At 39.7% G+C, this 12,579-nt stretch overlaps 1 protein-coding gene across 1 annotated transcript in view; it reads right to left on the bottom strand.

Annotated features, from left to right (window-relative positions):
• Positions 1–2,148: 2,148 nt before the first annotated feature.
• Positions 2,149–12,579, bottom strand: part of Drep2 (DNA fragmentation factor-related protein 2) — a 91,634-nt gene continuing 81,203 nt past the window's right edge. The window contains exon 8 of the mRNA XM_080266864.1: positions 2,149–2,910. Coding sequence (XP_080122990.1) covers positions 2,356–2,910 — 555 coding nt within the window. The 3' untranslated portion in view covers positions 2,149–2,355. The remainder of the gene's footprint in view (positions 2,911–12,579) is intronic.

Here is a 12,579-nt window from a genome sequence, read left to right as displayed (position 1 = left end):
GATATGGGATGCCACAGAATAATAAACACGGTAAATTTAATTTCAAGATGACTTCGTAGTTAGCATCACTTGCTACAAATCAACCAGCCCAATAATGTCAGGGTTCGAATCCTGGCATGGGCAGCTAGCATCACTCATCTCAGGTGTCCATTCACCCTTGGTGGGTTGGCAGGTAGTGTGAGTAGCCTACCTATCGTAACACCTACAAAAGGCAACTGTGGTAACATGGATGATGAAATGGCCTTGTGTCTCAGCAGAGCAATTGAATGATCTGCCACACACTCATAGGTCCTAGTTATGAAATAAGCACTGCGGCTAGGTGATTTATGTCTACCCATCCTTTACCTTTAACTTTTGTTACATAAATGTCTAACAATTCTTTAAAATATTTGACATTTTAAAATTACAGACATTTGAAAATTTCTGCTCATTTTCGTACCACATACTCTTAGTATTATCGAAAAAAGATCTTGAGTTTTGAAGATACCTAAGTCCTTTGAAAAGGTAGGTGATGTAAAGTATTTGGAAAGCCATTTCAATCAGAATTTTTTGTATGAGATCACTTCGGTCTCAAAATTCAGCCATTTTGGGCAACAACTTAACCTCTCAATATTTTTTTTAAACGAACCTCTCAGTTTTTATGAAGTCTGAGAGCGCAGATTAATTATCTGCGGCACTTATCAGTTATCTACGATCTGTTCATGTTTCTGAGGAGGAAATATGGGAGTTATTTTCACTGCCAGTGTGTCAGAGTGAAGTAAGGTGCGTTGTAATAAGCTTGGGTGATAAATGCCAATGATGCCGTGTCTATGGCAATTGAAGTTCATTTTGAGGGCTTCATGGAGGAGCATGAGGGAGCTGAGGGCCGGTAATTCTAACTTCAAGCCTTGGAACACTATCATCATCCCTTGCACTTTAAATCATTCTCCCAAGGTTAGTTCTGAGATGTATATGGCTGGCTTTGAAGGCTTAACAGAGTATACAGATGGGCTAAACCAGTAACCCTAACTTCATGCCTGGAAACTCCACTGTCACATCATACTTGTCAATATTATCGCTATGTATGTTTTAACCTATTAATAATTAAACGCAATCTAATGTCTTCTTTCGCAGCTTAACTCATTCAACCAAGCGACGTCTATTATAGTTCATTCTAGCTATTTCCAGATGATTCTAACTTACGAAAAGCCTCTCGTGTCAAGAGGTTAATGAAGGCTCTATCTAACCTCTCCAGTAAAAAAAATTCTAAGTAGAATGAATATTGCCTGGTAGTAGTAGAAAATGAAAATGACATCTATGGGCTGAGAGGATTAAAGCCAGCTCACCCTGCATAGTAGGCTAATCGCAACAGTGTGAAACAAAAGTCGTATTCTCGTCAGTTTAGGAGACTCTATTCCACCCTCTCATTACAGACCCTACATAACATTTTACCTTTCTCGTGGCTGTTGTTTCCTTTTCTTTTAACAGTGAAATTATATATATATATATATATATATATATATATATATATATATATATATATATATATATATATATATATATATATATAACACGAACGTGCCATATCCTGAAATGAAATGGTACACAAGAGGAACTAAGAAGTCTCTTTAATATCGATACAGTTTGCAATAACGTCATATAACACTCATTCGCAGACAACTGCAGTTTTCTACTCCAGCTGATGCCATGCGAGTTCACTGAACTGCCAGTAAGAACAAGAGACTGACTGAGTTAGTACTGTCACCACCAACTTCTGATGGTTGGGACGCCTCTAGTATTCTGCTTCAGCTAGTGCCAAACGATTTTATTCATCTGCAAGTGGGTCATAAGAGAGAATGGACGGACTAAAATGAACTGGTATGGGAGAGGTGGTGAGGAGCTTCCCAGGCCGACGAGAATACAGGACAAAGACACAAAGTGAAGACTGACCTGGCAAGACGCTGTGTGGTGGTCCAGTGCCTCTCACGCGGCTTCAGGGTATGGCAGTGCCTCCTCCGCCTATGTACACTAGAAACAAGGGCACACCACGAGGGATGCAGGCGGGGGTACCGGGGGCCGCGCCTTCTTGCAATGGAGGGGGGAAGTGGAGGAGGAGGATTTGTGGGGGCTGGGGGGCGGGGAACTCTTGAGTAAAAAAAGTCGCACTCATTCACTTTAAAAACACTAATCTACCTTTCCTGACACACTCGACGTAGTGGCACTCACTCCTTGTTTACACCAACAACAATTCTTCGACTTAAAAAAATTGTAGTTACTACTCATTCTTCCTTGTCGAAGAGCTCTCTCCCCTTTAGCCTGGCAGTAGCATCAACAAACCAAAAAAACAAGTTTGTCCAATGAACACAGTGATAATATTCAGACGGGTTCCTTTTCCACCTCTTTGTCCTCGGTCACATCTTCCTCCTCCTCCTCCTTCTTCTGGCCGTAGCCCGGATGTTCACTGATCGAGTAAAAGTGGCCATTATATATCACTCCAAGTTCTCTCAACGTGTCGCCGCGGATGGTGGCTTTGATTGTCCATTGGAAGCAGTCCTCCTCCTCTATTTCCCGGTCCAGCTTCTCCACGTCGACTATTTTGGATGAGAGTCGGTCGAGGATGACTCCAATATCTTTGATGGAGAGGTGCTTTTTGGTGTCGACTGAGAGTTGGTCTGTGAGCAAGAGGAACTTCTCGGTGGTGTGTGCTTCCTCGTCGTTGGTCGTGTTCTCCGTCTCGGACTCTGAGCTCTCCGGTTCCTTCTGCTTCTCCTGGGACGTCCGCGCGTAGTCAGGCAGGAAACGTACTTGTGCCGTGCCCTTTTTAGGATGAGGGTAGGCAGCTGCCCTAGCGCCGGGGTGCGGCAGTGGGGGTGGATGCCCCGGCCTCCTCTCGCCTTCCTGGATAGGGGATGTGGCTGCCTCTTTATGTACCTGTGAACACAACAAAACAACCTTAGTCACTGCAAAACTCAGACTCCCAGAATGTTTATATTTCTCTCTGCTTAAAGTGACTACAACCTCAAGCTTAGTAATGATGGCTACAGGCACTGGCACAAGCCTATTTTCAGGCCCAAATCACGGGCAAGAGGCCTCATACGTGACACACCAACCATTCACATGCTCAACTACAGACCAGACAGTAAAGTATGGATTACAGGCAAAGGAATCCAAGGGTTTGCCGACATGTTGGGGATACAGACTGATATCCAGACCAGGCCAGGAGCTGTGAGGGAGAGCGAGGCTGCCCAGGGGACCGGAGGATCATAACAATGGGTCATATTTTAGAAGCATCAGCACCAAAACCTTGCTCATCTTTCATCAGAAATTTTGGCAATCAACCATTAATCGTGATGGTCACTGTAAAAGAGGCCTTATTAGCTTCATTTCTTATAATCATTACCTTTTGGTGACAAAGAAACCAAACTGAGAGGCCAAAAACACCAAAATAATGAGGTGAAAAAAGACTCAATATCAGAAGGCCCCAGGATGTCGGCTGTCTTGGTAGGAAATCTCAGGACAAAAAATTACCTAAGTTAGCGAAGCAGAGGTGAATCATGGGCCATTGGGAGTCACATCAGGTCGCTTGTGTACTGGGCCTCTCGACAACCAACATCAGACGGCAAGTGAAAGAAAAAAAAAAAAGCAACAAGAGAGAAGGCTTTAGCCAGAGCCTGTTGACCACTGGGGGGGGGGAAAGGGGGGGAGAGGGAAATGTTGGTGTTGGTGTAGGCCTAAAGAATTACTGATGGAATGGAATACTGTTGTGCTAAATGGTTAATTGACTGTCATATTGTGTGTGTGTGTGTGTGTGTGTGTGTGTGTGTGTGTGTGTGTGTGTGTGTGTGTGTGTGTGTGTGTGTGTGTGTGTGTGTGTGTGTGTGTGTGTGTGTGTGTGTGTGTGTGTGTGTGTGTGTGTGTGTGATGTATATGCAGTTATGTGTGTAAATATGCACGAAACAAGTGTGTATGCTGTGAGTGTGTGTGCTTGAACACTAATGAATGAGGATGCAAGAGTAAAACCCCGTGCATGTCTGCGTTGTGGGAAACGTTGAGTGGTGGGGGGTGGGTGGGGGCGGGATATAATTCTTCAAGGAGCAGGCGGGGTAAGGGTGAGAGGTGAAGGGTGAGGGGAAGGGGGAAATCAACATGCACGTGCCACAGGCTAGGTTGCTCACGGCACTGTGCAGAACATGTGTGGGCCAAAAGATAGAATATACTGTGCGTTGGAGGGGGTGGGGTGAGGGGTCCATCTGCAAGGTGGTGATGGTGACGGTGATAGAGGTGGTGGGGGGCACAAAATGGAGAAACGGGTCCACTGGCGAGGTGACAGTGATGGTGGGGAGAGGAAATGCATTGTGCTGGTGAGGTGGGAGGTCCACTGGCTAGGTGATGGTGCGGGGGGGGGGGGGGGAGGCAAAATTTACTGAGCGGGGACGGAGGTACTGAAGTGATAGTGGTGGAGGGATGCAGAAATGGTGAGTGTTGGAGGTGGGGGTGATGACAGTGTAGGCTATGTGCTTTGCTAAACGACAAATTAACTGAGAAAAAGGAAAGCATAAGGAAGAAAGAAAATGAGATCCTTACAGAAAATGAGAAAATGATACGATGATTAAGTGGTGAAAAAAAATGAATGATGCTATGATAAAAGGCTTACAAAATGAAAAGTAACAGTATGAAATGCTATAACAAAATGGCTTGCACACTGAAAAAACAAAGAAAGAATGAAACGAGGGTCTGTAGAAGTGATGCAAGGTGAAAAATGGTTTACCAAACGAAAGAATATACAATGTAATATTAAACGGGCTTGCAGAACAACAGAGAAAGAATATGGAAAGTCACAAGTTTCGTCTGTTACTTTCCTACGAAGAAAAAAAGCGTAAACATTGTGTTGATAGAAGGTAACTAGGACAAGAGGATGGAAACCGACAAAATAAACATACAGATTATACTGAAAATGAAGACAGAGCAGCGAAGATGGGAACATAACCACTGCCAACAGACACACACATAAAGTAAGATGTATGGAAGACGAGGCCAAAAATATATAAGAAAACTGCGATATTTAAATGGGTAAATACGTAAATAATTCTCGTTACGGGAAAAAAAAAAAAAAAGGAAGTGATACACGAATGCTTGCCCACAGACAGCAAAACACGTCTACTCAACGACGATACAGGAGGAACACTAAGGTTAACATAGTTTGCCTTATTACAGTTTATTAAAGGATTAAGGTGAGATACGGTACGAAAAGATGAAGTAAAAAAAATGTAAAAGGAAAAATAAGTCGTGACGATAAAATACTAGAAAATATGAAATTAAAAAAAAATATATATAAGAATGGGTAACGATATGAAAGGATATAACGAAAGACAAAATGTGAAATGAAGAATAAAAGCTAAGTCCCATAATACATCCACCCCACCCCCAGTTCGAAAAAAATCTCCACCAAGCGCAAATAAAATCGTCTGGAGGTAGCAATTAAATAAATAAAATCGTCTAAGGATGACACAAATATAACGAAAAAGACGCCCCTGTGCTCAACCGATTAATCACCTTGAAATATACTTAATTATGCGCCTACAGTGACCAGGTGACCCTAAGTTAATTAACCTATATTCCAATAATTTAATAATTTTCCAGGACATGACTTAAAAATCACCATTGCAACCATGGAAGACTAACCATACATCAATGACAGAATCAGTTATTATGACGAGTAAATGACAGGGAGTTCAGTTCCATGTGATTCAGTTTTATGGACTAGTTAATTCAAGTACATTAATATTATTTTGTTTACTCAGTTTCGTTTAGTTTCTTACATTAGTCAGTTACGTCAACAGAGTTCATTCATGCACTTCACTCAGATGACGTATTTCATTTCTATCACAGATACCACTCAACAATCTTATTCAAATTTGGAGAGGCTTTTTGAACTGAAGGGGTTAGTTATCAATCCCTTCACTACCAGAAATTCTTTCAAATGAATATCATTGCCTGGTGGACGCAAGAATAAAATACATCATCAGACTGAAGGAGTCATGATTTGTCAGTCCAAAAATGCTCATTTAAATCTTATTAAAGATGTACCTCTAAATTAATTACGCTCTAGAAATTGGGATTAAAGCTCTAATGATTCACTGTTACATTAATTAAAGTCTTGGAAGAATGGAGACGGAATATTTCATTTCCCTTTGCTGTCCTCAGCTAAACTGTGGCTTCGACCTAAAAGACAGGCTTTACATTCCAAATAATCTAGTATTATTTTCAATATAATTATCTAACCTGCATCAGCCTTAGTCTTGTGTAACTCGCAATTACAAGATAAACCAAAATCTACAGAGAAACATCATCACCAGTGTACATCAGTTCTCCGAAGAGCAAATGGTCCCTCCCAGCATTCTTTACCTTGACCTACTGGTTGTATTTCCGCTTCACTCTAACCTGCCAATTCAACAGGATTTTACCCCTCTTTCATACTCTGTATCTATTTCTTCCTCTCACTCCATCTCTGGGCTACCACTCAAAGCAATGAGGTGCCATAGTCTTATTTTTGTTTTCTAAGACTAATCATGATCCATTCTCTTTCTCTCTATCCCTTAACCACGATAAAGACAAAATTCAACTACTAAACTAAGACTTATGTCTACCTGTTGAACAATTATCCCTGCTAAATAACTCCTACTGAGCTAAACAAATCTCCCGGCCTGCTAAGAAAGTACCTGTCTGAGCAATAAATCTCCGTCTACTGAAGAAGTTTCCATGTCTACTGAAAGAATCTCAAGTATGCAGAACAATTTTCCCTACATGAAGAAAAGTCTTGATCGTTAAACAATTCTCCCAGCTGAACAAATCTCCTTATTAGTAGAATATCCCTGCTGAAATAAATCGCCGTGTCAGTAGAACAGATTTCCCTGTCTAGGAACAAATCTCTGTTGAACAAATATCACTCTGTTGAACAAATCTCCCTGCCCTCAGGCCAAATTTCCCTGTTTGTTGAATAAATATCCCTGTGGCACAAATCTCGCCTACTGAACAATATCCCCGTCTGGACACTTACCCCTAACTGCTGAACATAGTGACTGCTGAACCCATACTGAACTCCTCCCCCTTCCCACCGCATAAATTTCCCTGTCTGGTGAACGAGTAAATAACAGCCACCTTTATTACGCATGTCCCATCTATTTATCTCGTAATTATTGATACTTAACCCTGTCAACCCGATGACGTTTTTCTACCCGATTCTTTCTACCACCAGACGATTTCCGCCCAACCTCAAAATAAGCTTTCGTACTGAAGGGGTTAACTAAGGCTACAAGGAACTCCTCCAATTCGAAGTCTCTTCTAAGCTGAATAAAATCGTCTGGAAGTAACATAAATAGAACGAAAAAAAAAAAAAAAAACGCCCTTAGGATAAATAGGTAAATTACTTAACAATTATCTCTGAGGTCAATTAGACAGTACCGCCATTTAATCACCTTCATTTAATTATCATGATCTAATTACAAAAAAAAAAAAAGCAACTGGAAGCTAACTTAAATTTTTTTTTGGCTTGCTAATTAACTCCTTCACAACGATGACGCATTGGTTTAATTTATTCTTGCTACCTCATGGATTTTTTTTTTTTTTTTAAGGAAATGTCCCTAGTGCTGATGGGGTAATGAAGGCTATATCCCATCCCTTTAATTCGACAAAAAATCCACAGTAAAAGATACTGTAAGTAAATAAAATATCGTCTGAACAAAGCAAGAACAGGCGAAATACGTCCTCGGGCTGGAGTGGTTAACCCCTTCGGTGCGACGACGTATTCTTTATTTAATTCTTGCATCGACCAAACGATTTTACTCAGCTGCGGAGAGATCTGTATGAGCTGGGGAGGTCCAATACAGCTTTCCATGACCCCCTCACAGCAGGAGGCATAATAGATAAATAGATACACAGATATAGTTAGATGGGTGGATAGATAGATAGATAAATAAACTACTCTGGAGGCAGGATGAATAAAGTTAATACGTCATTGGAGGGAAGTGGTTAAGGGAGACCATATTCTCGCCAGCCAACAAAGCCTAGTCTAGTCAATAAGCAAGGCATTATTTTTGATCTTGCAGTTCCTTCATCACTACCAGCACGATATTAGTCACCTCACGATTTATGGCTGTGTGTGTGTGTGTGTGTGTGTGTGTGTGTGTGTGTGTGTGTGTGTGTGTGTGTGTGTGTGTGTGTGTGTGTGTGTGTGTGTGTGTGTGTGTGTGTGTGTGTGTGTGTGTGTGTGTGTGTGTGTGTGTGTATCTAACGTACGTGTTTTTTATTACTTTTTCTAGCTAATCAAATCTAAACATCGTACGCGCCCGCTTGTCTGTATGTTTAGTTTATTTCACCTCTTAACATCACAAAACTCACACCCAATTAAACACTAATCACACTATGTTAAAGAAAAGCTTATGAATTTACCAGTTATTTTAAATCCTTTCAATCCGATACATATCATTTCCCTCTTGATACATCCAGGCGATTTTCTTCAGCTTGAGAACCTTTTTGAGCTAGTGGGGTTCACAGATCTTTAACTGACCCTTTGAATCCCCCCAGAACGTCCATGTAAAATAAAATCGTCTGAAGGCAGCAAGAAGAAGCGACAAAATACGTCACCCGATTTCAAGAGAGTAATCGCTTGAGGGCGCAATCAAAGAAAAGGCAGCAGAATATCAATAATAATACTAGTACCGAACCAGAATTAATACCTTCTAAAAACTTTCAGTAACACGGAGAGAGCGAAGACGCGAAGGAAGTTTCGTCATGGGGAAAATAGTAACAACGTACGGAAACTCGCTTCACGTGCTTCCACCTTCGTCATTTATACTTAAACTGATACCGGTATTCCTTAAACATATTAACTTTATAAAAATACACAAATACAAAAAATCAATAGCCCAATAAACTTCTTAAACTTCATTTAACTACAATCCTGCATCCTTCCTTTCAGCGACAAATAAAAAATAAATGTCGCAAAAGAAAATGGCACAAAGAAGGAAACAATTACAAGCGAACTTCAAGTAATGATTTTTTTGAATGAGGTAAATGGGATGGGTGACTGGTGAACATTTACACATATATTAAGAATCCATAAAAGTATATACAACAGGAGGTCAGAAGCTTCAGCATTTTCTGACTCGCCTTTCACCTTTATCTATACATCTGCTTGAGTGAATGATTGACTTTCCTGATGATTATTTGCCTACAGTTTCACATTTAGCACATTACATTTCTCATTTAATTCTCTTCAGTGTTTCAAGGCTCATAAGATCACAGAAGATATGGCAGTGTTAGTTTATTCTGCTACAACAAGGCTACATCCACTCATTTTTCATGCAATTTTCCACTCCAAAAAATCTCGGCTCTATTTCAAAACTTGTAATAATCTAGACTTCAGACATGGGAACAAATTGATCTGAATTTTAACCATTTCTAAAATAGCGAATACATGGTAGGATCATTAGAGGTAACACTGTTTGCACTTTTTTTTTTTTCATGCAGTTTTCCAAACTATGTGGCCAAAAATTTTGCCTCTATTTCAGACTTGTAGTACGTTAGGTATGTGACAAAAAATAAATTTACGGATAAACATTTTGGAAAGGAATAAATAATACTATTTCAGGTGTAAAGGTTACAATGGTAAGCCAATGAAAGTGTTCAAATATCAATCATCATATTTATACGAGTGTTTGACCCTCAACCATATTAAGGCCTAAGATATTTTTTAAATTACACTGTTTTACTAAACTTCAGTTTTTACATGAAGTTTATTGCATATGCAAACAATGCAAATACCGAGCCAGTCTGATGTAAATGTTCAGAAAAACCAAGTAACTATAATGAGTTTCCAAACATCTGTTTCTTACACATTTAAGACCTTCATTTCTCTCTTACTCGTAAAGAAAACCTGAGCCAAGGAAGAAACACAAACAAGTTCATATATGTATTTGCCAGCATACAAGAATCACCTGCTGCTCTTTCCCTCTTCCCATCTCCCACAGTTGAGTCTGCAGAGTAATGTCAAACAACAGACTCGCACACGTACTGCCACAATTGAACCAACACTTCAAGTTAGCTGATATGTACCAACTTATCATCCATGGTCGATTCTTGTTACTCAAATAACCCATACTTTCCCTGATACATTGACAGACTGATAGTTTGGTAGGCTAAACTGAAATAAATTCTGATATCTTATTGGATGCATTTATGTCAAGGTTACGAAATGGGGCTGTAATATCGAAAAGGGACTGTAATTTTCTAATGATACAAAAAACATGAGTATTTGTACCTGTAAAGAGTCCAAATGAACCACATAATCACCTCAAGCCTGATAGAGGCATTTAGATTTGGCGTATTTTTAATGTGACCCGTATGACTGTTGGTAAATCATAGCTGTATTTTAAGAAGAAGGTGCAACAGAAACAATAAACAATGAGTGCAGTTACTGATATGACAACTGTTTATGGTGAATATTGATGGAAAATGAAATCCTGTGTTAAGGAGTTGCTGAACTGGCAGAACTAATTTAAAAGGAAAAATTAGTTTGTGTATCTCGTTTTTCCTTTACATATTTCTATTTGTTTGCCACGTTTTCCCTTTGAGGTTCTGCCATAATATTCTCACACTTACATTTCTTAACCAGTCCAGTTTATAACCGCTGACAAACAAACAGGGACTGGACATCAGTATGTAGCCGGGAATTAACCTTGTTGTTCTGTTTCTCTCAACTTACTCTAGAAATGTAAATGCCTCTATTTGTCTTAAATTAACCACAGACATTCATGCAACAACAGAACGTATCTGTTAGCCAGCCAAGATAGGGTAGCATTCAGTCAAGGAATAAAATGCAGCAGAGAACAATGATGAAAAAGTACAGGGTAATATTACAAATGCGGTGCAAAAATTACCAAAGAAGAACAAAGAGGATGAAAATGAAGTTAAGAGAACATTCAAGCCGTTTAACTTTTTATTCTCTCCTACAAGTTAGTGTACGTGACTCTACGAGCTTAAGAGGATGACTTTGGCAGTGACATCATAACACTGGGAACGTGTGTATAGTTACAACTAGGCTACACAATTCCTAAGTTTCAGCACCATATCCACATTATTGATTACCAAGTCTTCCTGCTTCACGAGAGGCTCAGACTTCTTAACAAACCTACTTCAAAGAAACGAATGCCCTATCTTAAAACACACACGAGTTGCTAGAAATATAGAGAGTTTTTAAAAATCCTGATCTTAGTCTATTTAAGCAATATCATGGGATTTGGCACAGGGATTTACAGAATGATACAAGGTTTAATTTAGATGGCCTAAGGTAAATGAAAAGCTGAAGCGTGAACTAAGAAAGTAAATTATCTGAGTTCTAGATGACAGGATCTTTTTGTTAAGAAAGAAAGATTGACCTAGAAAGACCGGTTTTGAAAGCTGGAATGGTAGTTTAATAGGAACTTTTGAAGAAAGATGGGAAATATTGGAGACTGAGATGCATACCAAAATATAGGAGTATGAGATGTAATGGAAGTGAATGTGGCACTACTGTGAGATACTATGGCTGTTTTGAGAAAGTTTCGACAAAGAATATCCCTAACAGGAATCTGGGAAGTTGTATTAACCTGGTTTAGGAAAGCGTAGTTTGAACTGAGAAACGAAATTTATAGCAGTCCAAAACAAATTACGAGAGTCTGAGATGTTATGGCAGTTGCAGAAAGGTCATCTGAACTTAGAATGGCAATTTTATGAGCCAGAAACACAATAGTAGCTTTCAATAGGAAGAACTGACTGAAAATATCAAATGTTATGGTAACTGCTGAAAGACAGTCTCAATTGAAAAAGGCATTTTATATGAGTTTGTTATACAACAGAAAGTTTGAAAATTAAGTCCTCACCGCAAATTAAAGAGGCTGGAAAGGCCAAGGTATGAAGACAAAATCTAAATGGGAAAAAGTAAAACATTAACCATTTTGTGGTTCATGAAGCTAAAGAGAGAAATATGAACCAAAACAGACAACGTATAGGCTATACTGCACTGCACAAAAAATTCGCACTACCGAAAATGAAGACGTATCAGCGTTATACTATACCTAAAGCCTATTAATTGTGAACACGATGAGAAGCACAGCGAGCCTCAGTCACACTTCAGGCCTGAGATACCAAACAACCTTATGATCACTCCCCTCCCCCCCCCCCGTCATAACTCCGATTATTTTTAGCAGGAAGGACAAGGAAAGGAGTGTAAAAATCTTCCTGTGTCTGGGTCTTCCTGCGAAAACAACGTAAAACTTAAGTTACAACAGGGAATCGATCGTAAGTTCATTTGAGAATCCCACGCCTGGAGGTTGGCCACGGAACATACACTGATGCCAGGCTAACATCAACGTGCCATAGATTTTTCCTCATGAACTTTTCTTAACGTGAAGTTTGCCATAAGTAGTGTAAATGATACATTGATTATTATGCTGGGCAATGGATAATCACAGGCAATAACTATAATGGAAAATTAATAATTGTCCCACAATGAAACTTCTCCCTAGCAAGTGCCGCATTGGTAATTATGCATCGTAATGAATA

This window comes from Coenobita brevimanus, chromosome 22 (assembly GCF_032717465.1).
Source record: "Coenobita brevimanus isolate Jiangsu-jjx chromosome 22, ASM3271746v2, whole genome shotgun sequence".
NCBI classification, from domain to species: Eukaryota; Metazoa; Arthropoda; class Malacostraca; order Decapoda; family Coenobitidae; genus Coenobita; species Coenobita brevimanus.
This window is presented reverse-complemented; position numbering and strand designations above follow the sequence as displayed.